The sequence below is a fragment of the Eubalaena glacialis genome, chromosome 11 (genome assembly GCF_028564815.1).
Source record: "Eubalaena glacialis isolate mEubGla1 chromosome 11, mEubGla1.1.hap2.+ XY, whole genome shotgun sequence".
NCBI lineage: Eukaryota > Metazoa > Chordata > Mammalia > Artiodactyla > Balaenidae > Eubalaena > Eubalaena glacialis.
The window spans coordinates 632,971-660,374 of NC_083726.1; the positions used below are offsets into that span (position 1 = coordinate 632,971).

Here is a 27,404-nt window from a genome sequence, read left to right on the forward strand (position 1 = left end):
AGCCATGCAGTGCAGCCAAAAAAAACCCCAAAAAACCCGATGGACTAGAGACAGAAACACACGAGAGAATACTGATGAGGCTGGAAGTCCGTCCTTCGATGAGATCAGTAAAGCCGACAAAGCTCTAGCCAAACCGACAGGAAAAGAAAGGGCAGACGTGTTGCCAGTCCTGGGAACGAGAGTGGTAATGTCAGCAAAGACTCTACAGACACTAAGCGAACAATAAGGAAATATCATGAGCAATTTCACACAAATACATTAGATAACTCAGATGAAAGGCACAAATCCGTAAAGACGCACACACTACCAGAGTCCATGCGGCAAGAAACTAAGGGTTCTCAATCTCTTAAAGAAACTGAATTTGTAGTCAGGAAGCTTCCCGCAGAGAAAACTTCAGACCTCGAAGGCTTTACTGGTAAATTCTACCAAGCATTTAAGGAAGAAGTGATGAAATTCATATTTTAAGGCAGGACAAGAAAAATCTAAACATAAACTTGCTCTCTGCCCTTTGGCCTCCTCCCTCCTCACTCGTGCGCGTCTGCGTCTGCGTCACGTGTTAACCTGACCTCCCCCATGGCAGAAATACCTGCTCAACCAAAGACTGATTTTTCTCCTTCTGGAGCCAGCCACGTAACTCCTTAGAAGATAACACTCCTTTCTCAGTCCTGTGAGGGGTCACGGTGACCCACCACTCACCTTGTGCACCTGCAGACATTTTGGTGGACTTTATGGACAAGGCAATGTGTCGTTTCCCTTAAAGACAGTGACTGGTGCAGAGCAGACAGGTCAGATGACCTGGGGAGACTCTGGGCTGCAGTGAATGGGAGTTCTCAGCTTAAATACTTATGACCTTATTAGTGTGACCAGCTCTATTACTTGTATTCTTCCTATTCTTCCTAACAACAAGATTATTGTTTCCTGCATTACCAAATGTGTGACTGAGCCCCCGATAAAAATAATGATGACTAGGTGACCTGAAACAATTGACCAAATACATAGTTCCATAAGCTCAATGACTGCAACAGAGTAACTCTAGATGTGGGAAGAAGCAACCAGAGGGAACCATTTCCTGGACCATAAATGACGAGAGGGACAGGTGGTCCAGAGGCTCTGGGCTACTGTTAACAGGGCCTAGGCCAGCACACTGAGTGGCCCAGCAATGAAGTCCTCGTCTGAGCTGGGAATGAGCAGTCCCAGCACCGTGGGACCCAATGGTCACCAAGTGCCTCCCAAACCTTGGTTGAAGTTAAGACTGAAAGGGAGGGGACTGTAACGTAAAGAATGTTGTCCACCCTCCAGTTCTACAAGAATCAAGTCGTTAACCACTGCACAGCACATCCCAAAAGGAATTCAGGGACGACCAGGATGAAGCATCTGTGCTCTGGGAACACTGGCAGAACTGGTCCTCAGACAGTTAGATGTTTTCAGGAGAAACTTTATAAGCCCAGTATTCTGCTTCCTCCCATGCTTAGAAAAGCACTAAACCATTAGCTAAGGCATCTGTTCCTTGCGAATAGCCGTGTGCTTGGCTGCACGCACCCCTTCAAAATCACACCTATACTGGTCTCCTCCCTACCTCTTGGGAACAGTCCTCAGAGCCTCTGAAAGACTGTCCCCCAGGTTAGAATCCTCAGGTTAGCTAAAGTAAAATTCTTCATTTGTTTCTTAGACTGACTACTGATGAATATTGTTGTCAACATAAGTAATACCCATTCTACACAAACTGTCCCAGAAAATGGAAGAGGAGGTGACACCTTCCAACGTACTGTGAGGCCAGTGTTACCTCGTACCAAAATCAGAAAGAGATACTTCAAGAGACTAAAGACCCATATTCCTCATGAACACAGACGAAAAAATTAATACAGTTTTAGCAAATCAAATCTAACAACATATAAAAGGAAATTACATCATGGCCAAGCGGGGTTTATTCTAAGAATGCAAAGTTGATTTTACAATCAATGTAACTATCTTAATAGACCAAAACTGAAAACCCACATGATCATCTCAATAGATACAGACAAAGCATTTGACAAAATCCCATATCCATTTTTGATTAAATAAATCTCAGCAAACTAGGAGTCTATCTCCTCAACCTGACAGGGCCAACTACAAAAACCTACAGCTCACACAGCACTAGATGCTTCACGACTGAATGCTACTGGCCTAAGATCAGGAACAAGGCAAGGACGCCACTTCCCGCCACTTCTACTTAACACCATTCTGGAGGCTCTAGCCAGTGCGAGGCGAGAAAAAACAAGATGCATCCAGATGAGAAAGGAAGCAGCAAAACTGTCTTTATTTGAATACATGATTTTACTGTATACACAGTAGATCCTATATAACCTGTAAAAAGCTACTAGAACTATTAAGTGAGTTTAGCAAGCTGGCAGGATACAAGATTAATATACAAACATCAATTGCATTTAAAGGGTCAGGGACAAATTTGACAAAAGATATACAAAACCTGTACAGTGAAAAGTACAAAACACTGCCTAAAGAAATGAAAAAATGCCTAACTAGATGGAGAGATATACCATTTCCAAGGGTTAGAAAAGTCAATAGTAAGATGTCAATTCTCAGAATACCGCTCAGCCATAAAGAGTGAAGTAATGCCACTTACAGTAACATGGATGGACCCAGAGATTATCATACTAAGTGAAGTCAGACAAAGACAAATATTATTTGATATCACTTATATGTGGAACCTAAAAAATAATACAAATGAATCTATTTACAAAAAACAGAAACAGACTCACAGACATAGAAAACAAACTTACGGTTACCAAAAGGGAGAGGGGGGAAGGATAAATTAGGAGTTTGGGATTAACAAATACACACTACATATATACATAAAACAGACAGCCAACAAGGGCCTACTGTATAGCACAGGGAACTATATTGACTATCTTGTAATAACCTATAAAGGAAAAGAATCTGAAAAAAATATATACTGTATATAACAGAATCACCTTGCTGTACACCTGAAACTAAAACAATATTGTAAATCAGCTATACTTCAATTAAAAAAAAAAAAGATATCAATTCTCTCTTAAGTGGACCTAAAGAGTCAATGTCATCCTGATCAAAATCTCAACAGGCTTTTTGTAGAAACTGACAGGCTGAGTCCAAAATCCACATGGGAATACCAAAGACCTGGAATAGCTACAACTCTGCAGGAGAGGGACACAGTGGAGGCCGTCCCCTCCCTGATTTCAAGACTTATCACAAAGGCACAGTGAGCGAGACTCTGTGGTGTAGGCTGCAAGACTGACAGACGCACCAGTGGAGCCAAATGGACAGCTTAGGGATAGATCCACACGCGTAGGCCAATCGGCTTTCTTTTCTTTCTTTTTTTTTTGTTTTTTATAAACCTTTATTTTAAATGTTATTTTAATATATGTATTTTAATTGGAGTATAATTGCTTTACAATGTTGTGTTAGTTTCTGCTGCAGAACAAAGTGAATCAGCTATATGTATACATATATCCCCTCAACTGGTTTTCAAAAAGGTGAAAAGGTCACTCACTGGACAAAGGACAGTCTGTCTTTTCAACAAATGGTGTGGGACAACTGGACAGCCCCCGCCAAATCAATCCACACCTTGCATCACTTGTAAAAATTAACTTGAAATAGATCACAGCCCTAAATGTAAAACTTAAAGCCACAAAATTTCTAGAGGAAAACGTAGGAGAAAATCTTTGTGACCTTGAGTTTGGCAGACTTCTTAAATGTGTCACCGAAAGCATGATACATGAAAGAAAAACCGATAAACTGAACGTCATCAAAATTAAGAATTCCTGCTCTTCAAAAGGCACTACTAAAAATGAAAATACAAGCCACAGTCTGAGAAAATATTGGCAAAAAACATACCTGATAAAGGACTTGTACTGAGAATACGTGAACAACTCTGAAAACTCAACAATAAAGCAAACGATACAGAACGTGAACCACAGACCCGAGCGGGCACCTTCCCATAGGCCAAGTGCCGGCCAGCGAGCGGAGGAGGCGCTCGGCGTCGGGCATCACAGCAAGGTGAGCCCCCACTGCACACCTAACACGGGTCTGAGGAGGAACCACCGAGCACCGCAGGGGCTGTGCACGTGGGCAGCACGGTGGGAACACAAGCAGTGCAGCCACGTGAGGAGAGTCTGGCAGTGTCTCAGGAAGCTGAGCGTACACCTGCCGCCGTGTGCAGCCATGGCACTGCCAGGCGCTTACCCAAGAGAAATCAAAATGCCTGTCCACACGGATGTTTACAGCAGCTTCATTTCTAACAGCCAGATCTGCAAACAACCCAGCGTCCACCCACAGGTGCCTGGATTAGTAACCTCAGGTATGTTCTTATAATGGAGTATTAATCAGGCACAAAAAGGAATGAATTCATGCAAAAGCAAGGCTGAATCTCAAAATAATTAAGCTGAGTGAAAGATGCCAGGCAAAAAAGAGTAGGTCCTCACGTAAATTCTACAAAATGCAAACTAATGTGTGGTGCTTGGGAGCTGGGGCGCAGAGAAGGAATGACAAGGGCAGCAGGAAACATCTGCGGGGCCAGATCTGCCCGCAGTCTTCACCGTGAAGCTCGTTTCACGGGGTATACAAATGTCAACACCATCAAGCCGTATACTTTAAACAGGTACAGATTATTTTACGTTCATTACCTCTCAGTAAACCTACTTTCTTAAAAAGGAAAAATACCTGCAAACAGCATAAAGGTGCAGCCGTCTGCCCATCCAGAGGGCCCGGCCTCTTGGCTCTGTTCCTCCTGCTGCACTGCGGTGCTGCCCAGTCCTCCCGTTTGTCAAAACAAGTGGTAAATACAGATTTTTTAAAGTGTGAAATCGCCTGATTTTAGGTAACTTAATGCAAAACCACCGAAAACTTATGTGGGGCGAGCAAACCCTCTGTGCAGCAGAAGTGGCCACCGGCCCTCGTTCCCGCCTTGCTCCCCACTTGGATGGCTGCAGACAGCATCCCCTCTGAACTCAGATTCCGACATCCTGCCTCGACCTCAACTTCCCGTCTTTCCAACACTCTGGGTCAGGAAACTGCCCGGTGGTCTTCAGCCCCACGGCCCTCTGGCTTCTTCCTGCTCGCTTTCTTCCTAGGCTCACGTCCCACAGCGCATCCGTCCGCCCACCTGCCCGTGTACTTCAGTCGGGCGGCTCTTGCACCGACTGCAGCAGTGTTTCCCCTGCCCCCGCCCCCGCCCCAGGTCCACGTCCTCTTCTTTCTCTGCGAACACCCTCCCCTCGCGTCCTAGAGCGACAACGAGCCCTTACAAATTCCCACTCACCATCGGCTCCCATCTCCTGGGTGCCCAGCACAATGGAGGACGTGCGCCTCCGCCAAAGACCACAGCCTCGGCCTGAGCCCGCGTCCCCACGCGTCACTCCTGCTGCCCGGTCACCACACCCACCTCGTGGGCTTCACACGAGCGGTGCTGGCTCCTCTCACCGTAAGCAGCAAGCCAGGCAAGGCCACCCGGACCCTGGGCGCCTCCTCACCCACTCGTCTGTCTGTCCTGCCTTCTCTGCTTTCCCAGCCAAACACCCTTCAAAAGGGCCAACTCCACGCCTGCGCCATCCATTCACCCGCAACACCTTCCAACCTGGCTGCAGCCCAAACACTGAAAGAGTTCTTAAACAAGACACGAAAAGCACTAGTACACAAAAACCCTGATAAATTCCACTATCTTAAAACTACCACCTTCTGTTACTCAAAGGATATTTTAAGAAAGTGAAAAGACAAGTAACAAACCCAGAGAAGTTGTCTGTAACAGGTGTACCTAAGAATGATCTAGCAAAAAGAATACACAAAGGACAGCTACAAATAATTTAAAAAATCAAATTATAGTCAATAAAAGACACGAGAAAGCATTTCACAGATGAAGGAATTTTACGGCCAATAAACAGGGACTCTCGACCTTAGAAGTAGTCAGAGAAACATACATCAAGACCATAGCGAGACACAGCTCACACCTACCAGGCTGGCACGCGCCCAGGAGTTTCACAAAATCAGGTTTCGGGAGGGCATTACAGACCCTGACCCTGCGGGGCACTTCTGCCACGTGTAAAGCTGGAACATTAGCATCCCCCAAACCCCGACCCCACTCCTAAGTGCGCAGCCAAGAAAACCTGGGGGTGGGTGTGCACGAGGAGATAGCGGGCGTCCACAGCAGCCACCAGAGCGCGGGCAGCGCTGTGCCCACCGGCAGGAGGGCAGACACGCGCCCGGTGGGGCACAAGTACGCTGCGGACACGGCCCGCGGACCTTCTGTCAGCAAACCCACACCTCCAGACCACAGGCGGCAAGTGCAGAAGAGCTGCAACTAACGCAAACACTTTCCTGTGTGTGTGTCTGTGCGCAAACACACCAACTTTTGTTTTAAAAAGCAAAGGAGAGAGAAACACAAAATCCCAGCTAATGGTGGGGGCTTGGTGGAGGAGGGGGAGAGACAGCTGGTGGTGGCGTCCCCGCCTCGTGACATGTGACAAGTGAGGTGGAGGAGGAGCGGCTGGTGGTGACGGCGTGTGAGGAACCATGGATTCTCACTTAAGATCCAAAAAGGAACCAACATGCAAACGTTTACCAAACGGCTGGTGACAAAGCTATGATCACAGAGGCATGTGACACGGGTGCAGGGCGCCCACTCACAACCCGCGAGCACGCATGCCGCCACCTAGGTATCAAGGGACTGAGGGAAGGGGAGACAGCCGCCCACCCAGAAGGAAGAGTCCCTGGAAGCGTTACCTGTTGTATGTAAATTCCACATCCATAGGTTCAGAGTTATATGCTTGTTCAAACTCTGGATTAAGTTTAAGGGTTACATCTTCTTCGTGAATCTAAAAATAAACAAATCATTTACTTTTTATACTTTGTACTTGATTTCTTGGGACAATCTTCTATCCATATTCAGCAACTCATCATGAAGCATTCATTCTACAGACCTGAGCTGAAATCTGGCATCTGAAATGAGTGCAGGATGATGGGAAAGGACTCAGTCACCGCGCTGTTCCGCCCCCACCCGCCACAGCACACCTGCCGACGCTTCCGCCGGGCGTACGGGCTCGCGAACACAGAGTGCGCAAGACAGGCCGCCACCTCTGAAGGAGACACGTGAACGACCGCGAAGAGCAGGCGGTGCCGGCCACGAGACCCCCTCCCCCACCAGGACAGGGAACCAGACGTTCAGGGACCCTCCAGCCAAAGCTAGGTCCCGCGTAAGAATCCTCAGAGGAGCAGGAAGGAAACCGCACGCTGAGAGGAGCTGAAACAGGACGGGAGCGCTAGGCAGCGGGGCCTCCCAAGAGCTGGGGGCCAACAAGGGCAGAGGCTGCGACGTGAGGCTCACGGTGCCCCCTGCCCTCGGCAGAAGCACACACAAGCCCCTTAAAAGGAAAGCAAGCCCAGCACAGGGTCCTGGGTTTCCCAGAGATTAAGACAAATGAAAATGAATCTGTAATCACAGACCATCAGGCACACAAGGAAACCACCAGCAGTGAGGGTCGACTTGAATTGCCAGCAACAGACTGAGGCCCCGAGGACATCATATACTGATGCTGTCATTTACAGAAATTTGAAAAACTATGGGGAAAAAAAACTGGGAAAACCAAGATAAGCAAGCATAAGATAACATAAAACAACACAACAGGGCAGCTTTAATGAGTCAAATAGCGTTTAGAAACGAAAACTCCGCATACGGAGCTAAACTCAGAGAGAAGGGAACAAGTGACCTGTTTGCTCCCAGCAGACAGGGAGGCCCTCTGCGGATGTGCGGGGGGGCCAGGGGCAGTGCTGGCTCAGCCCAAGGAGCCTTCCGTCCCCCCGCCCCCGCACCACCAGGCTCTGCCCACCCCACCACCCGGGGGCGCTCCTGAGGGCCCCGGTGCCTTCACGGTACCCAGGCCACTGCGCTGGCCACGGGGTTCCGGAGAATCACGTAAAGCAACGGCCAAGACCCGAGACAGCACAGCTTTAGCGGGCACCCATCACTCAGGAGCGGCCAGCTTCACGGACGGTCCCGCGGGAAGGTCGGCAGGGCAGCTTCAGCTCTGGACTCGCCAGCCTGGGAGTCGGGGCCAAGGGGGCCTCAGCCCTGAGATCCCTGGCCCTGCTTCTTCTGAGGTTTAGTCCACAGGGCAGCCCCTAGGGGCACAACTGGTCTACTCTCTGGAAGCTGAGAGGGTCACTTGGCCGTTCTGGGCTCCTCACGCCCTTGCCAACAGCCAAGGGGGCTCATGCTGGTGAGGGTGATGGGCCCTCTAGCTGAGGCTGGGCGGCTCCTGCCCTGCAGCGGAGGGGGCACCCGGCCAGGCCGCCTGTCACCGAGGAGAGCGAGCTCCTGCCCCAGGAAATCCCGGCTCTGGTTTCACAGGCGACAAGGGCTGAGGCTGTGACCATCTTTCTACAAATGCCCCGAAGACCCCCTACCCAACCTCCCGTGCTCTCCCTCCCTTCCCAGACGTGGGCCCCTGTGGCCACGGCCACGGGCCCTGAGCACGCCCTGAGGAGCACAGGGACAGGGGTCCCGAGACGCGGCCCGGGCCCTGTGCGGGGAGTGCTGAGTGAGGGACTGGGACCGCCCCCTCGGGGGGTGAGAACCTTGTCTGCAGAGCCGGGTCAGTGCAGGACGTCAGTCAGGAGCAAGATGCTTCCGCAGGGAGAGGGTGACGCGGATGCCCGTGTGCAGGTAGGGAGGCTTCCGGTCCCCAGGACCTGCGCCCTCCAGGGCAGCGACTTACTCTGGCTAAGCCGCAATACGTGAGGCCTGAGGGGCTCGCCCGACCTTCAGGCCTGGTCCAGCGGCCTGGGCCGCGGACACAGCGCATCCTCTGTCTCGAGGGTGGTGGGAGCACCTGCGCCCGAGCTTCTCTGATTTGGTGGGAGCCAACACTATCATGAGACCAGGCGGGGGCACATTTCTGCCGCGGACCAGCCTGCACCCCGACCTTGTTCTCCAGGCACAGCTCGCCCACCTGAGAGGCCCACTCGACTCAAAACACCGCCTCTTCTGCTTCCACCAGCCCCAGCGGGCTCATCTGATGCTGCGGTCCTGGCTGGTGCCCCGGCAGCCCGTACGGCGAGGTCTGTGGTGTTCGAGTCCCCAGCCTGGAACGGCAGCCCCTGTGATGTGCTCACGGCCTTCTCGCCTTCGGAAAGGCCTTATGGGCCCTTTCCACTAACAACACCCTTTCTGTCTTCTACGGTGATCAGATGCCACTTCCTCGTCTTCTTGAGGAGATGAACGAGCCGCCACACTGGATTATTCACGCCCGTCTTCCCCTCGTCCCCGGGGGCACACCGCCTGCTGCCCCAGCGAGGGCCCAGCCCCATCCTCGGCGGAGACTCTGCTGGTTCTCGTACCCCCCAACCCCGGCTCAGGGCTTCGGTGCCCTAGTTCCCACATCAGGCAGCGTGCGGGCTTCACGGGTCCCTCCACATGGCCCCCGAGCTCCGTCCCTGCGCTGTGCCCGGCAGGGAGCAGGGAGACTAGCTGGAGAAGCCCTGAGCGTGCTTACAGCCGGACGGGCACAGGGCCTTAAACCAACACAACCTTCCCCGTGGAGACACCAGAGTATTCAACGTGTAGGTGTGTTTTTCCTTTGCAGGCTCGCTCTCCTAGAACATATTCAGAATGCCCGAATCTGACTAAATGCACGCCTTACATGTGATGTACTTAACAGGTAAAGTGTGTTTTACACGGCTGAAAGTGGTAAGATTTCTTTACACGTCACATTTATTTAAATATTCACTTGATCCTCAAATTTTCCAAACTACCATCAACACCAGGGGACCCCCACCCCGAGCTGAGGCAGGAAGTTCACCTCTGCAACCGCCTGCTGGGCTAGCCCAACGTGAACTAACAGTGGCCTCTCACCTCAGTCACATAGCCGACGTACTCGATGACGTGTCCGCTGTACTCTTGAGTTTTTAAAATCAGTTTGTCACCTAGTTAAAAAACACATCACCACACGTAAAACTACAAACTCAATAAATTTTGTTGCTGTTCTATAAAATCAAACACTCTGAAGAAGCGGAGTAAGACAAAGACATTCCTGGGACCAACAGCTTAAAACCACGCCAGTGCGATGCGAGGGGCTGGCCAAGCTCTGAGTGGAATTAGAACCCAAAGCAGAGAAGGTCAGGGCGGCTACGGTGCTGCCAGTTAAGAGCGTTCTTCTTCCTGCCTGTGGTTCAGCGTTTCTAGCCCACCTAGGAAGACATGACGCGCAACAAGCCTACCTGCGTAAAGAGAAGGCCGACTCTCAGCTAACCCTGGGACCTCCAGGACCAGCAAATCCCCGTTTCTTTTCAAGGTGACCCCACTCATATTATACTCTTTCAGTTCTATTTCTGCATGAATCTCCTCAAGCCAGAGCAAAGTTGAAAACTTCTCCTTGTGATTTGACATGTTCAAAAGCTGAAAAAGAAGCCAGCAGGTTAGCGAGAGCCGAGGAACACTCCACACACACCCACATCAGGAAGCCCGCAGCTCTGGGGTGGGTAAGTCCCACGGACAGATGAGACAGCCTTCAAACACTGACGACTGGGCAGCGCAGGGCAGTGGCCCTGAGATGGGGAGCCATCTGAGTGAGCCCCCAGCCGCCCAGCTCCTATCAGGCAGAGCCTCCAGGCTCAGCTCAGAGAGAGCCCGGGGCAGCCCTGTGAGCCCTCAGCTGCGCAGCGGTCAGCACACGCGCGTGAGAAACTACATCAGATGGGGAGACGCATGTGATGGGAGCAGAGCGGGGCTCCTCCGCCTCGGCACTTCCGACACTGGGGCTGGGCCGGTCTCCGGGGCAGGGCTGTCCCGGGCTCTGCACAGTGCTTAGCAGCATCTCTGGCCTCCACCCGCTGGATGCTGTTCACACTCTCAGTTGTGACAACCAAAAATGTCTCCTGGGGGGGAAAGCTCACCTGTTGAGAACCAACGGGTTAGAGGTAACAAATCCCAGAACTCACACAGGGCTGAGAATGCTGTGGGTCCCACCAGCCCAAATGGAAAGGCTTCAGATAAAGGGGCACTGGGTAGGGTACTCAGAAGGAATCAGCCCTATACTAAAAACAACTCTGGTCCCTCCTAACGAGGCTTTAAAGCCAGGCTTAAAAATATCTGGCCATTTCCAAGTAACTTAAGTGCATCCCAGAACAAAGTTCAAAAATATTTTCAAGAACGGAAAAATACGAAATACCCAGCAAGGTAAAATCCAGAATGTTTAGCGTGCAAACAAAGACGACCAGGCACGGAACTCAGCACAACCCGTAACGAGGAGAAAACCTATCAACAGAGACAGAATCAAAAATGACACCTGTGATGGAATCAGTATCACAAGAACATTAAAACACTTGTTGTAACTGTACTATATACATTCAAAAAGTTGAGGAAAATAAAAACTGAAGGAAAAAAAGGTGAGGAAAGACTAAGCATATTAAGTAGAGACAGAAAATATAAAAAAAGACCCTAATTGAACTTGTGGAGATAATAACAACAACGTCTGACATAAAAAAATACACTGGATGGGACTGCACACTGCCAAAGAAAAAATCAGTGAACTCGAAGCCACAGCAACAGAAACTACTCAGAATGAAACACAGAGGAAAAAAGACCGAAGAGAAATGAACGGAGCAGCCGTGAGCTGTGGGGCAACTTCACGTGGCCTCATACACATGTAATGGGAACGTGGAGAGCGGGGCAGAAAGAATACTTGAAGACGGAATGGCCAAGAACTTTGAAATTTGAGAAGAACCGTAAATTCACTTTCTCCAGTAAGCTCAAAGAACCCAAGCCACGGAACGTGAAGAAAACTACAGCAACTCACGCTGTAAATTAAATTCCTTAAAACTAGTGAAAAAGAGAAAATCCTAAAAGGAGCTAGAAAAAAACACAGACTCCGTGCAAAAGAACCAAGGTGAGAAGGAAAGCAGAGCCTCTGGAGAAACGCCAGGAGGGAGGAGGTGTGGGGCAGCGTCTCTGCAGCGCCTGCCCAGAGGTCAAGACCGGGCGAGACCCGCAAGGCTGACAGACCAACCACTGCAGGGGATGCTCAGGTCCCCCAGAAGGATGGGAGGAGCCCCAGGAAGGGGACCTGCGTAGGGGGGCGGTTACAAGGGCACAGGAAGTCAGGAAGTACTGGGGTGACACATGCGTGAATTAAAGAATCACAAAGGGGCAAGTACTCTGGAACCTTAGACCATACAGCACTTTTTCATGACCATTACCATCATACTATTATGAATGCTGAAGACACCCACTTTCTTCTGGTAACTGCTACGCTCAAGAGGGGGTCCCTTCCCGGCACCCAGGCCGCGTTACAGGAGAGGTGCAGGCGCACTTCCTGCACACGATGGTCCCAGAAGCTGCATTCGCACCGGCATCAATTTCTCAGCCCCGAAGTTCTTCTCTAAGGTGTTTTAGGGCTGGTTGGCTGCTCTGGCCTCAGTTCAGGCCCTACAACCATCACTGCAACAACTGCCTGGCGGGTCTCCCTGCTTCCAACCCACAGTCCTGCCCACATACCCTCCTTGGTGCTGCTCCTTCGGTGTGGTCGCGCCGCCCCTGGACAGCGCCCAGTGCCCCTGCGGCACCCTCCCCGCTGCAGGACGCCAGTGTGGCCCTGGGGTGGGGCACCTCGGGCCGGTGGCACAGGCAGCATCGCAGCACCAGCACCGGGGGCAGCTTCTGGCCCAGCCCTACCGCGGGCCCAAGGCCCAGAAGACAGAGGGCTCTGTCCATCAGTCCCAGGGCAGGCGTGCTCCTCGGTGCCACCCAGCTTCCTCCCAAGCCTCCTTTCCTCTCCGCCTGCCACACCAGCTCTCCCAGCTCAGGGCTCCCTCACCCTCCACGAATCTCTGGCGAGCCCCAAGTCTCCCTCCAGCCACCGTCCAGTCTCCTCCCTCCTTCTCGCCCTGATGCAGGCCCCGGCCCCCATTCCACTCACCCACTCCTCAGCCAACAGACACCCAAACCTTCGGGAAAGTGCCCTCCTGGAAAAGGGCCGCGCTCCCCCATTGCTGCCAGCAGAACAGACACTCTCCCTCCCTCCCTGGACCCCTGCCTCAGCCTTGCTCAGCGCTGCCCCTGCCCTTGGCCTCCTCTGGCAGGTCCACCCCTTCTCACAGCTCCGACCACCACCTGCCACAGCGGGCAGGCTCAGACCAGGCCTCCCCCAGAGGATCTGAATAAGCCTGAGACCAAAGAAGCAGACGAACAGCCCAGCCAGGGAGGGTGACAAGGAGATGTCCTGGCAGAGCAGCCCTACGGGAGGCCTGGCCTCCTCCTCCTTCCGCCCCCCCTCCCCCCGCCCCACTGGTCTGTGTGGCTACAGGCCTTTTCCCAGCTCCCCTGCTTAGCTGCTCAGAGCTCTGTCACAAATGGAAAGCTGCTGAGAGGCTCGGCCACGGGGTAGAAGAGAGGCCGGGCCGGGGGCAGAGGGTCCCCCCAGCCCCCAAAGCGCCGACAATCTGCAGAGGGACACAGCGGTGGGCCCCGCCGCTCGTGATCCTCCCGCTCCCAGCTTCCCGGGGTGAACACAGCCCACATGAGGTCTGAACCCAACAAAGGTTCACCCTGAGTTTGTTCAGAAAACAACTCGGGTGTGGTGAAGAATCAGTACTTCACATGAGACACTTTTCCTACCTCTGCGAGTAGCGGCTGAAAGGTCAGGATGTCGATTTTCTGCCCCACGCATTCTTTAAGCCTGTCTGGTATGGGGTACTGCGGGAGAAAACTCGGAAGCTGTCGTCTCAGGTTCCTTAAAAGGAGATTCGCAAGTTAGAAACAGCCCTTCAGCACCAGGCACTTCACCCCAGACGTTTCCACTTAAACATCCTTTCCTATTTCAGAAAGACAGAGGTTCAATCACCAAAAACAACTGGTACGTGAACTGCTGGCCTCAGGCAGTGGTTTGCAAAGTGCTATTTAGCTTTGGGGCCGCTCTCCCGGGAGCTGCTTTGCCTCCCGCGGAAGAACATGCCAAACTCCCCAAAGCCCCTGGGACCGGTGAGCTTGAAAACACTGCTTCTAAGCTTCCAATAAGCTCAACTCTTATGCTTTATTTTTTCCTTCCAGTTTCACGGAGATATAATCGACGACAGCACTGTAGATATGTAAGGTGTGCAGCATAATGATCTGACTTACATGCGTCATGAAATAATGACCACGGTAAGTGTAGTGACCACCCACCTTCTCATACAAAGTTAAAGAAATAGAAAAGAATATCTCCTTGTGACGGGAACTCCCAGAATCACTCTCCTGACATCTTTCACATATAACACACTGCCATGTTCATTACACGTGTCACGCTGTACATTACATCCCTAGTACTGATTCATCTTATAGCTGGAGGTTTGTACCTTCTGACTCCCTTCATCCAATTCCCCCTCCCCCAAACCTCACCTCCAGTGACCACAAATCTCATCTCTTTTTGTATAAGTTTGTTTTTGAATCGACCTACAACAGTCATTTCCTGTTACACAACACAGTAATTTGATATTTCTGTACATCTCAAAATGATCATCACAATAAGTATAGTTATGATATGTTACCACGCAAATATATTACATTGTTATTGACTATATTCCCCACAATGTGCATAGCTATCTATCCCTCCATCTATCCATCATCATCTATCCATCCATCCATTCATTCATCTATGGTTATTTAAGTTGCTGGTCTCTTAAGTTCAAATGCATTTTTTTAAAAATTAATTAATTAATTAATTTTTGGCTGTGTTGGGTCTTCGTTTCTGTGCGAGGGCTTTCTCTAGTTGCGGCAAGCGGGGGCCACTCTTCATCGCGGTGTGCGGGCCTTTCACTGTCGCAGCCTCTCTTATTGCGGGGCACAGGCTCCGGACGCGCAGGCTCAGTAGTTGCGGCTCACGGGCTTAGTTGCTCCGCGGCATGTGGGATCTTCCCAGACCAGGGCTCGAACCGATGTCCCCTGCATTGGCAGACAGATTCTCAACCACTGCGCCACCAGGGAAGCCCTCCCAAATGCATTTTTAACAACCCTGCATTTTCACTCTCCTCCCATCATGATTATTGTTTTTTTAAAATTATTTTAAATTTTGGCTGCGTTGGGTCTTTGTTGCTACATGTGGGCTTTCTCCAGTTGCGGAAAGCAGGGGCTACTCTTTGTTGTGGTGCACGGGCTTCTCATTACGGTGGCTTCTCTTGTTGCGGAGCACGGGCTCTAGGGGCGCGGGCTTCAGTAGTTGTGGCTCACAGGCTCTAGGGCACAGGCTCAGTAGTTGTGGCGCACGGGCTTAGTTGCTCCGCGGCATGTGGGATCTTCTGTAGCAGGGATCGAACCCGTGTCCCCTGCATTGGCAGGCAGATTCTTAACCACTGCGCCACCAGGGAAGTCCCATGATTATTGCTTTTGACATCATATTTTACATCTTCTTGTTCTGTGTATTCCTTAACTGCTAATTGCGGATATATATGATTTTACTACTTTTGTCTTTCAACCTTATTACTAGCCTTACACAAGGCTGGCTTTACTACCTTTACTGTATATTTCCCTTTTCCTATAAGCTTTTTCTTTCATAATTTTCATGTATGTAGTTATGGTCTTTTCTTTTTTGCTAAAAGAAGTCCCTTTATCATTTCTGGTAAAGCTGGTTTGGTGACTCTGAAATCTTTTAGCTTTTGCTTGTCTGTAAAGCTTTTAATTTCTCCATCAAATCTGAATGAGAGCCTTGCTGGGTAGAATATTCTTGGGTGTAGGTTTTTCCCTTTCATCACTTTAAATATATCATGCTACTCCCTTCTGGCCTGCAGAGTTTCTGCTGAAAAGTCAGCGATTGTCTTATAGGAGTTCCCTTGTACCTAACGTGCTGCTTTTCCCTTGCTGCCTTTAATATTCTCTATCTTTAATTTTTGCCTTTTTAATTACAGTGGGTCTTGGCATGGTCTTCTTTGGTTGATCCTGTTTGGGACTCTATGCGTCCTGGACATGGATGTCTGTTTCCTTTTCCAGGTTAGGGAAGTTTTCAGCTGTTATGTCTTCATGTATGTTCTCTGCCCCTTTCCCTCTCTCTTCTCCTCCGGGACCCATTTGATGGTGTCCCAGTGCTCTCTCTCTTTTTTTTTAAAAATATACATTATTTGCATTTTCTTTTTTTTTTTTATAAATTAATTTTTTATTTATTTATTTTTGGCTGCGTTGGGTCTTTGTTGCGGTGCACGGGCTTCTCATTGCGGTGGCTTCTCTTGTTGTGGAGCACGGGCTCCAGGCACGCAGGCTTCAGTAGTTGTGGCACGCAGGCTCAGTAGCTGTGGCTTGCGGGCTCTACAGTGCAGGCTCAGTAGTTGTGGCGCATGGGCTTAGCTGCTCCGTGGCGTGTGGGATCTTCCTGGACCAGGGATCGAACCGATGTCCCCTGCATTGGCAGGCGGATTCCTAACCACTGCGCCACCAGGGAAGTCCCGAGTGTTCGTTTTAGGGACGCTCCTGTACAGTGACAACGTATTAATATTCAACGGGGAAAAACTTACCAGAGGATTAAACACTTGTGCTGTTGCTCTATCTCACTCCTCTAGTTAAGCCAAACTGTAACGGGAAAGTCGCTTGGTGCACCACAAACGACAGCCAGAGGTTCTTAAAAGCTCCTGTAACTGGAGTCCAGCCATGTGGACCTGCCGCCCGCAGGCCACGTGACTTCTTGCTCCTGTGTTCAGGTTCCATCCCTAGAGCCACTCAACTACTGTTTACATGCCCAATGACTGTTATTACTTACTGATTGCTGTTGACTGCTCACTGCCAGAAATGGCACGTGTCGGGCAGGGGGGGACTAGCACTTTACAAATGAAACTAAGGCTCAGAGAGGTTGAGAAACTGGCCTGAGATGGCACAGCTTCCTGGTGGCAGTGCTGGGATTCAAACAATGGTCTAACCCCAAAGGTCAATAGGCACACAATACTTTAACAGATTTCCCTTCAGCCCACGAATCAGTGGAAGCCCACAGTACCTTATCTTCAATTGGTCCCAGGTCAGATGTGATCTGAGATTCAGGACTTCCCACCACAGAAAAGCAGCACGTGCCATCCCAGTGAGTTCTGGGCAGCAGCTGAGGGGGCGTGTCCACATGACTAAGTTGTGGAATGTCTTCCAACCTATAGGTCATGATTTTTTGGCACCGAACTTAAAAAAACAAAATCTGCTTTTCAGAGCTTTTGGGATTTATAACTGCAGACGAGAAAGCGTGGACGCGCAGCACTTTCTCCAGACGACACCCCAGATACAGTCAGGTCGTCCCCAAGCCCCCAGCCACGCGCCACTAGCAGATTACATGCTTTTTTCTTAATTTCATTTTTCAAAGGTGTCACATTTTCAAATGGGCTTCAAACAGCCAAGCAACCCTGCTGCCCTCGACAAGCGATACTCGGGTGCTGTGAATGGCCCTCAAAAGCCATGCCAACCACGTCTCACTGACCCCTCGCTGCTCGGTGCCCTGGGTGCCCATGTGGGACACGGGCTGTCTTGGGAGGTGGGCAGGCTGGGCTGATGGGAACACGAAAGGTGGCAGGAGCCGAGGGCAAGGGTCAAATCACATCCTGCGTTGTGAGTCACCTTGAGACTAGCTGGGGTGCTGCAGCCCCCCCCACGCTCGCCGTCCTCACAGTGTGTCCCCAGGACAATGGAGAGCGCTGGGCCGCAGCTGCACCCCTTTATCCAGGACGTCCACCTCCCTCCGACAACAACAGCTGCGTGCATCCCTCACACAGTGAGCCCGAGATCTGGGCTTGCACTGTCATCTGCTCATGGTGGTACCTTTTCTGCATGGTCACGACAACTGTAGTTTTGGTGGAAGCTAACACTTGAGAACTTTTAGACTTCTTCCATGAAAAGGGTTCTCGGACAGCTATCAGTGATTCCTCCTCACTTATGACATTCACTTCAAGGAATCGCCCGATTATGAAATTGGAGAAGCAAAGCAGAAGGAGCTCCTTGCAGCGGCCAGAATTCCTGGAAAAACAAGACACAATTTAGTGTGAGTTGTAAGTAATAGAGGCAGGTTCAACACAATCTCCCTTCGTTCACACAGGGAAAGTCACAGAGCTAGCAAACCAGTCACCCTTAGCTTTTTTATTATTTGTTTAAAATTAATTTATTTCTTTATTTTTGGCTGCGTTGGGTCTTCGTTGCTGTGCACGGGGTTTCTCTAGTTGTGGCGAGAGGGGGCTACCCTTCGTTGCAGTGCATGGGTTTCTCATTGCGGTGGCTTCTCTTGTTGCAGAGCATGGGCTCTAGGCGTGAGGGCTTCAGTAGTTGTGGCACGTGGGCTCAGTAGTTGTGGCTCGCGGGCTCTAGAGCACAGGCTCAGTAGTTGTGGTGCACGGGCTTAGTTGCTCTGCGGCATGTGGGATCTTCCCGGACCAGGGCTCGAACCCGTGTCCCCTGCACTGGCAGGCGGATTCTTAACCACTGCGCCACCAGGGAAGCCCACCCTTAGCTTTTAATAATTCTATTAGAGGGAAAAAATGGACATTCTAAAATAAGCAATGTTAATGTTTTCCCAAGCTAAAATCACACACTTGAAACGGTATTGTCTGTAATTCTCACGCTTAAGAATGGAAAAAATATTTCTAGTATCCCCCAGTTTAAATCAGAGCAGTGTAACATGACCAAAGAAACGCCCGCTCCCACTCTGCCTTCTGCCCACTTTCGGCTGCTGCGCGAGTCCGGCCCCACTGTCACACGTCACGGAGGGCACCGCGGGGGCTGCATCACCAACCACTGACTCGAGGACTGCCCTTGGCTCAAAGCGTCACCCGCGGCCTGAAGCAAGGCGCTGATTTAATCAGAGCCACCCTCTGACAAATCTAAAATCAGCAAGTGTAGATGAGATGAGGGAGGGAAGAAGGGCTGCACCAAAGCGCCCAGCTGACAGGGGACCAGCAGGCAGAGCCGGGGGTTCTGGACATGGGGAAGGAGTCAGGAGAGGGAAGGGCCCACGAGGGCTCGGGAGCCCGTGTCTGGCCAGGCTGCCCGGGTGGAGGGAGAAGGGCAGGAAGGTCTCAGGGCCAAGCTGAGGGCAGGCCTGGGGAAGAGCAGCAGGGGCCTCGGGGCCCCGGCTTCCCAAGGCTGTGGGGGCTTGGCCGTGCCCGTCCTCCATAGTCAGGAGTCAGCGTGGGTACCCTCACTCAAGCCACTTTCTCCACTAGCGCTTTTCCTCATGATTTCGTCCCATCAAAATAGTTACCAATACTTTTTACAACATCCAACCTAGAAGTACCATAAGCGAAACCGAACAAGACAAACGCGCAGATGCCCGCAAAGTCAACTGCCTCCATATCCCCCAGCCACGTACTTTGCATCACAGGTAACCACGATCAGGGTTTTTCCACCTGGAGGGATGAGCCCACCGGGTTCGGGCTTCTGTGACACATTCTTCTCCTTTTCTCCTTTACAGGCATAGTCATCTGGGAGATGAAATTTAAATCCAAAATTAGACCAAAGGTGAACTGTTCTGACAGTGGTGGTGCTGGTGGAAGGGACTACCACACACAGACGAGTGGCTGACGCCGACAGGTGAGCGACAGGCAAGGGGGCGGCAGGCATCCTCTCCCCAATTTAGAATCATTGCAGGAAGCGGCTCGTGTAAAGCACGAAGCAGCTCGTGTAAAGCACGCCGGGCATTTCTCCAGCTGTTTTAGCCCCAAGTATCAGAGAAGGGTCCAGACCAAAGAGCCCACAGGGTAAACACTGCCACTCGCCTGCCCAGACCCTGGAGCAGCTGCACCAGTTCCCGGACCCGACTGGGCTCGCGCAGCTGATCCAACGGTAACAGCTGAAACGGCTACCTGGAGAGGCTTCTCTGTTGTTCACCAGACTGCTCTCCAATGTCTGATAGGTTCTGTTTTTCCTGCAGCTGTCTAATGAGTTAATATTTTCATCCGCAAAATTCTTCTCCTTCTCAGGAACGGAAACAAGAGACACTTCGGGGCACGTCTGGATTTCATCCAGCATCTGAAATCTGAACTGTTTAGCTTTATCCCAGCCACCCAACTTGCAGCTGACTAAGTTTTGAGGAATGTCTCCTTTATTCCTGGAAAAAGAAAATTAGCCATGAATAGAGACAGGATTTCTAAAGCTAAAATACTGTTACCATAAAACAGAATTCAATCTAACTAGTGAATGGCGATTGCAAATACTTTCATGAGTATAAGTAAAAAGGCTATTTCAGGGTGGAAAATCTAGAAAGATATACATAAAGGAAAAAATAAGCAAGCAAAATAAAATTGGTTCTACAGAAATTCTTAAATCAGTCTGTACTTTTGTTTGAGTAGCAAACTTACTCTATCCAGATCACCACATTTTTGCTTTCTCCTTCTTTCAGCGTTCCAAAATTTGTCATCCTCGTGACTTCAATGTCACCTTTGTTTTTCAGTAAAAGGGCTCCACAGGCCTCGTCAGCAGTCTCCTCGACCGCAGAGGTGCCCCTGGATAAAGCAGCCACAGGACAGTGTCGGGGTCAGTGTGGGCGGGCGGGGCGTCCTGAGGCCCCGCCTGCCTTCCCTGCCCCTCCAGGCCGCACCAACCACAGGGCGAGGGGATAAGGAGCCAACCCCAAAGAGGCGACCAAGTAAGGACGACACTTAGAACTTCTGAGCAAGACAGCAGATCACCCTGAAGAAGAAACAACAAGCCCTGCTGAATCCAGAGGAGAGGAGGGCCCTGGTGGGAGCTCTGGGGATCTGAGCACACGGGCGGCCTTCACCAGCTGCGCATCCCCCAGAGGCCCGGGACTCCTCAGCCCCCGCACCCCCAGCCCTGGTCACAGAGGGAAGGGTGTTCAGCGCTCCTCCCCAGACCCTTCCTGGCTGCCGCGAGGGGCTTCGCTCGTCAGGGACCCACTACTAAGCTTTCATTTGGAAAAAGAGTGTGGCTTCAAAATATTTGAAACTAATTAAATGAGAATTTTTATCTTTAGAAAATGAGCAGATTCCACCCTCCTGTGAGAAGGGCCCATTCGTCCCCCTTTGTCCTCCTGACGCTGCCGTGAAGCCCGGGTGCTGTGCCCACCGCTCACTCTCAGCTCCCGCCTCCCCTCCCTGACCCTCCCGCAGTGCCACCCGGAAACAGGCTCCTTCACGCCTGGACCCTGTCCACACACCCACCCAGAGGCACCCTCCACCACAGCAGCCACGCCCTCTCAGCCAGCCGCCCTTAACTCCCTGCCGGCCACCCGCTCCCCACCTTCCTCTCCTCACCCACACGGCCAGGGCCGCCCCGAGATGGTGCAGCCGTGCCTCAGCCCCAGCCTGGGGTGGCCGTGGGAGCGGTCATCTGTCCTTGCAGATGGCCAGCCGTAGCGGCTTATGGACAGGTGGAGGAGCACCAACCAAGACGGGAGTCAGGAGCCACCTGCGGGTTCTGGGCGGAACCCACCCAGAGCCTGGAGGGGGCACGCGGGACGCCGCTGCAGGCCTGGCCCGGAGGAGTGCAGGGCCCTGCTTCGCACACGACACTCTGCTGTCCTTCAGACCCTTGAGCGGGCAGCTGGACGGTGTGTCTGCATGCAGGGCGGCATCCTCCACTTGGGGCTAAGGCCGCGGAGCCGGGACCAGGACGGGAGGAAACCACGGTCAGGATGCAGCACAGGGACCGCAGCATGCGGGGCACCTGCTGGGCGGACAAGACGCGGGGCCTGACTGCTCACCGGGCCAGCGCCCCCTCCACCGCTCACCCCAGCCCTGCACTGACGGGGGGATGATGAGGGGCTGCACGGGAGCTGGGGTTGGCTCACGGCCAGTGTCTGAAAATGAAGGTGTGACGACTTCCCCGGCCCCGTGAAGACGGCCGCTCGAGGCAGACGCGTGGAGCTCGGGGGAAAGTGCCCGATTGGTCACCCTTCCGGGGACCAGCTCCCCTCACTGGAGGGGCCAGAGTCCACTGCAGCCAGGCCACCCGGGGAGGCTCACCCGAAGCTCACCGCCCACGGCCAGGGAGCCCCCCGCTCCTGCCCCCACCCGCTCCATTCGGCAGACGCGGGTCCTCTGGAAACACGGTGAGTCACAGAGCAGGTTAAGGGAAGTGCTGCGAAGAATCAGACAGACAGGGCAACAGGGACCCAGACTCCCTTCCGACGAACACACTGGCCCTGCGGGCGAGATGGCAGCTGTTTCTCTCGGATGGTCAGTTTGCACCAGTCCTGGCCGCCCTCCCACGATCCGCCCCTGCCCACGGCCATCAGGAGCCCAGTTAACTGTGCTGTAAAGACAACAATCAGGAAGCCCGCGTTTCAACAACATGGTGCTTCCTTAAAGTGGCACAAGGTTCCGAGTGACGATACCTAATGTGGGCAGGGCCGCTGGCTTCTGCTCCAGGTGGCCGACGGCCAGCAGGGTCACAGAGCCGGCAGGGAGCCGAGGCCCCGGTTCGGCCTCCAAGACCCCGGCACCGATGCTTGGCAAACAAGCGCCTGCTTGGCCTCACGTCCGCACACCCCTGGGCCCATCAGACGGACTGAAGCCAGAACTCCCGGGCCTCCTGGGCCTTCCTGGTGGAGGGGGTGAGGGTATGCATCTCCCGCACTTCACTGTTCCGAGGACGGGCAGAGTCATTCTCCAAAAGGAGAGCAGGTCCCGTGGGGCAGGAGGACGTGTCCACCAGACAGTCCGGACACGGCAAGGCCCACCTCACCATGTTCCCCTTCTGCCCACACCCCGCCCCCAGCACATCCCTCCCAGCTGTGCCGGGCAGCTCAGTCCTCCTGAGATGGGGCTCCCCTGCCTGGCTGCCCTGTGGCTCATGAGACACTCCTCCCTGCACGCAATCTGCTCCACTGAGGAGATCAGACAATAAACAGAACGACTTCGGAACCATGTACCGAGCTCCCTGAGACGAGCACTACGGAGAGAGAGCAGCAGAGACGGGGCGGGAGCCCGGGAAGGCCTGTCGTGTTGCACAAGCACGCGTGTCGGAGGGAGGAAGTCACGGGCGCACAGAAGGAAGAACCGGATACAGGAAATCCAGTAATTTTAAGAACCGACCAGGACCTCCCTGGTGGTCCAGTGAGTAAGACTCCACGTTCCCAATGCAGGGGGCCCGGGTTCGACCCCTGGTTGGGGAACTAGATACAGCATGCATGACGCAACTGGCATAGCCAAAATAAAAAAAAGAACTGACCACGTCCAACGTGTTCTACAAAATGCCAACATGTGTAAGAACACAACACACAAAATCCACGAAAATATGAAGATCATCAACGTAAGATTAAGGATCAAGAGGCAACTTTTCACTCAGCCTTCAGTCAACTGTGAAGACCCCTAACCCCCAGGAGAGCTCTCCTTCCAGCCCCGCCAGCTCAGGACCTGGACAGTCTGTTACCTGCCTTGGTAAACCGGCTCTCAGATGCACCCCAGGCCCCCGTCCCCCGAGCCGCCGCCTCCTCACCGCCTCTGCACTGGGGTCACGCACAGGGCCCTCCACACGTAGCAAGACTGGCTGCTCTCCACCACCACCGCGCTGACCACGTCGTGCCTCTGCGGCACGTAGCCTTCCGGGAGCTTCAGGGAGTCCAGGGTGAAAAAGATGTAGTCGTTGATCACCCCGTTCCTCCCACAGAGGCTGGACACGCAGACCTGCAAGCACAGCACCAGGGGCTGGCAGTGTACATGGGGCCGCCGCAGCCAGTGAGGCTCAGGCCTGGTCTCGGAGGAGGAGCAATGCCCCCAGCAGTACCAGCCAGGCAGGGAGCGGGGCCCAGCACACACCTCCACCTCCACCTCCATCCGCGACCTCAATTCCCTCCTCTGTTCCAGTGCCCACTCCCCAGACCACACCCATTGCTACGAGCAAGGGCAGAGGCCACACCCCACTCCACGCGTCCCCACCATCAGACGCTTTAACACTCCTCGTCCCTCTGTGACCTAGAATTTAGCTATGTGAGTGTGCAGGCCGGCCACCGGTGATCTCAGGAAGACATCAGGGTCTTCTCTGCCCGAGACGGACCTTCATTCATCCTGACCTCCCATCGCACCCAGGACCCCGGGCCGCTCGAGGCTCAGCACCTACCCGGTCCACGCGCTTGTACCTCAGCGGCTTCACCGAGACGGCCTCACTGCTCCACGTGCCCGGCCGGATCCAGTACTCGGCCTCCACCCAGTCCCCCTTGCAGGGCTTGAAACCTCCAAGGCAGGGAAACCGGGCATGTTACTTGGTGACGTAAACTTCAAAGTGTACAATTCACTCTGCAGTTATGCTTCTGTTCTGAGACACACATGACTGGTTGAGAAAGGGGCTCTCTGTTTCCGTTAGGAACCAGCGTATCCACCTGGATTCTCTTCCAGATTTACCCACGCCAACGGAGCAGAGGCTGTTACAGGCCAACCTGTCTTCCTGCCTACAAGGCACGGGCGGGGGACCTGGTCTGCACAGTCTCAGGACCCCATCTGATTTCAGATACTCCCCAAAGTTCTTACAAAGAAAAAAGTAACAAAGTGTCATCAACAACTGCAACAAAGTGGGCAGAATGGCAGCCCTCTACCCACAGCCCTGGCTCCAGGAGGTGTGGGTATGTGTGGCACTCCTCTGCCAGCTCCTTGCAGACACTGTGAGTACCCTCCCCATCAGGGACACCCAGGGTGCACGGTGACACAGGGACATGTGCTCAGACCTGAGGCCTGGGTGGCTACGGGCATCCCAGCTCAGGAGAGGGAGCCCCTCGGTGTGCCAGGGAGCTGGCGGGGTGGCCGGGAAAGCGGGGAAACGGCAGGGGCAGTGACGTGAGGTGGCAGCCGAGCCATCCTGACGTGAAGCGGGGAGAGAGTGGTCTGGACAGGTTGGGCGTGGCACACGGTGTAGCCACAACCGGTGATGACCTTTTGGTTGTTTTGTGATAAACGTTTTTGCAGCAGTTAAGCTCAAAAAACAACAGCGCCTAATGAAATATGGAGTTTGTTTCTCAAGAAAGCTGGTGACGAGCACACAGCAGTCCAACCATCTGCGGACAGTGCTACCCAGCAGCGGGGCCGGGCGGCACCACGTGCGGCGGCACAAGACCACTGGAGACAAAGCTCCTGAAGCACCAGCTTCCAGGTCGGGGGGTGTTTTAGGCAGACTGACAGATGCACGAAGGCAACCCAGCTACAGAGCACTCACAGCAAAGCCAGTGCTCAAACTAACAGACCAGAAGGGAAAGGGCAAGGCTGGCTGGTCCATACAGGGCAGGCCTGGGGGCAGAGCAGGGGGGCATCTGGGGTAAAGAGCTCCAGCCTCAGGGTGGGGTGGGGTGGGGTGGGATGTCAGAGGCCTGGGATGAGATCCAGATAAGGGGAACCAGATGTTGGGCAGAGGCTTTAAGGGCAACACTCGGAGGACCTGGCAGATGAAAACCAGTCCCTGGTCCATCTCCAATCTCGTTATGAACATTTAAAAAAAAAACTCACAAAACCTAATTTTAAACATGAACTAGAAACGCATTCCGCGTACCTTCACACACACTCTCCAGGGAGAAGTACGTGGTCTGGTTGATGTAGCCGGCGCCGTCCATCAGCGAGGTCACGCAGCCGATCAGCACACGGGGGCTGGAGTCGGAGAGCCCTCTGCCGTGGCTCTTGCTGTTGTCTTCCCACTCATCTGAGATGGCTTCCACCTGCAAGACAGGCAAACTGCTACTTAAGACATACTGAGGACTCCAAGGAAAGCAAACTTCTGGCCGAGACCCCCTTATGAACACTAAGGCAAAAATCCTCAATGAAATACTGGCAAACTGAATGCAGCTGCATAAGAAATGCGTTGCACACCACGATGGAGGGGGGGTTTACCCCAGAATGCAAACGTGTTCAACAAATGAAAATCAGTCAGTACCATCCAGCACACTGGTAGAACAAAGGAAAAAATATATGATCATCTCAGCTGATACAGAAAAAGCATCTGACATAACTCAACACCTTTACACGATAAATACACTCAATCCAATAGGAAGAGACTGGAACTTCCTCAATAGGATAAAGGCCACGTATGAAAAACCCACAGCTCACACGACACTCAGTGGTGAGAGACTGAAAGCTTTCCCCCGAGGATAAGGAACAAGGCAAGGATGCCTGTTTTCACCACTTCTGTTCAACATAATACTGGAAGTCCCAGCCAGAGCAATTAGGCAAGAAGAAGAAATTTTAATATCCAAATTGGAAAAGAAAAAGTAAATTATCTATTTATAGATGACATGATCTTATATACAGAAAACGCTAAAAAATCTACAAAACACCTCTTAGAGCTAATAAATGAATTCAGCGAAGTTCCAGCATATGAAATCAATATACAAAAATTAGTTGTATTTCTATACACTTAAAATGAACAATTCAAAAAAGGAAACTGAGAAAACAATTCCATTTATGATAATATCAAAAAGAATAAAACACTTAGGAATAAATTTAACCAAGGAGGTGGAAGACCTGTACACTGAAAACTACAAAATGTGGCTGCAAGAAGCCAGAGAAGACACAAATAAATGGAAACACATCTCACATTCACGGATTAACATTAAGACATTAATACTACCCAAAGCGATCTATGGATTCAATGCAATCTTTATCAAAATCCCAATGATGGCTTTTGCAGAAATAGAAAAACCCATCCCAGAATTCATATGGAATCTTGAGTAACCTTGAATAGCCAAAACAATCTTGAAAAGGAAGAGCAAAGTTGGAGGACTCACACTTTTTGATTTCAAAACTTACTACAAGGGCTTCCCTGGTGGCGCAGTGGTTAAGAATCCACCTGCAAATGCAGGAGACGTGGGTTCAAGCCCTGGTCTGGGAAGATCCCACATGCCGCAGAGCAACTAAGCCCATGTGCCACAGTGACTGAGCCTGCACTCTAGAGCCAGAGAGCCACAACTACTGAAGCCCACACGCCTAGAGCCCGTGCTCCACAAGGAGAAGCCACCACAATGAGAAGCACACGCACCGCAACGAAGAGTAGCCCCCGCCTGCCGCAACCAGAGAAAAGCCCACGTGCAGCAACAAAGACTGAATGCAGCCAAAAAAAATAAATAAGTAAAAAAAAACCAAAAAAACCCCCAAAAAACTTACTACAAAGCTACAGTAATTAAAAGAGTGTAAAGACAGACAAAATACCAATGAAATAAAGAGCCCAGAAATAAACCCTCAAATATATGGTCAAATGACTTTCAACGAAGGTGCCAAGACCCTTCAACAGGGAAAAGGTTTTCCCTGTTGTGCAGTCTTCTCAAAAAACGGTGGTGGGAGAACTGGCTCTCAGCGTGCAAAAGAATGAAGTCAAACCCTCATACAATACCATATTCAAAAAATAATTCAAAAATGGGTCAAAGACTTAAATTTAAGAACTAAAACTATAAAACCCGTAGAAGAAAGCACAGGAGAAAATCTTCATGATCTTGGATTAGTTAATGATTTTTTAAGTGTGACATCAA

General features: G+C 51.9%; 1 protein-coding gene across 1 annotated transcript in view; it reads right to left on the minus strand.

The window, feature by feature from the left end:
- Positions 1–27,404, minus strand: part of MOV10L1 (Mov10 like RNA helicase 1) — a 44,382-nt gene that overhangs the window by 12,155 nt on the left and 4,823 nt on the right. The window contains exons 3-13 of the mRNA XM_061204903.1: positions 25,439–25,601; positions 24,023–24,135; positions 23,402–23,589; positions 20,302–20,445; positions 19,807–20,051; positions 19,314–19,425; positions 17,774–17,968; positions 13,637–13,751; positions 10,243–10,420; positions 9,878–9,948; positions 6,751–6,842 (exon numbers count right to left, since the gene is read on the minus strand). Of these exons, the coding sequence (XP_061060886.1) occupies positions 6,751–6,842; positions 9,878–9,948; positions 10,243–10,420; positions 13,637–13,751; positions 17,774–17,968; positions 19,314–19,425; positions 19,807–20,051; positions 20,302–20,445; positions 23,402–23,589; positions 24,023–24,135; positions 25,439–25,601 (1,616 nt within the window). The remainder of the gene's footprint in view (positions 1–6,750; positions 6,843–9,877; positions 9,949–10,242; positions 10,421–13,636; positions 13,752–17,773; positions 17,969–19,313; positions 19,426–19,806; positions 20,052–20,301; positions 20,446–23,401; positions 23,590–24,022; positions 24,136–25,438; positions 25,602–27,404) is intronic.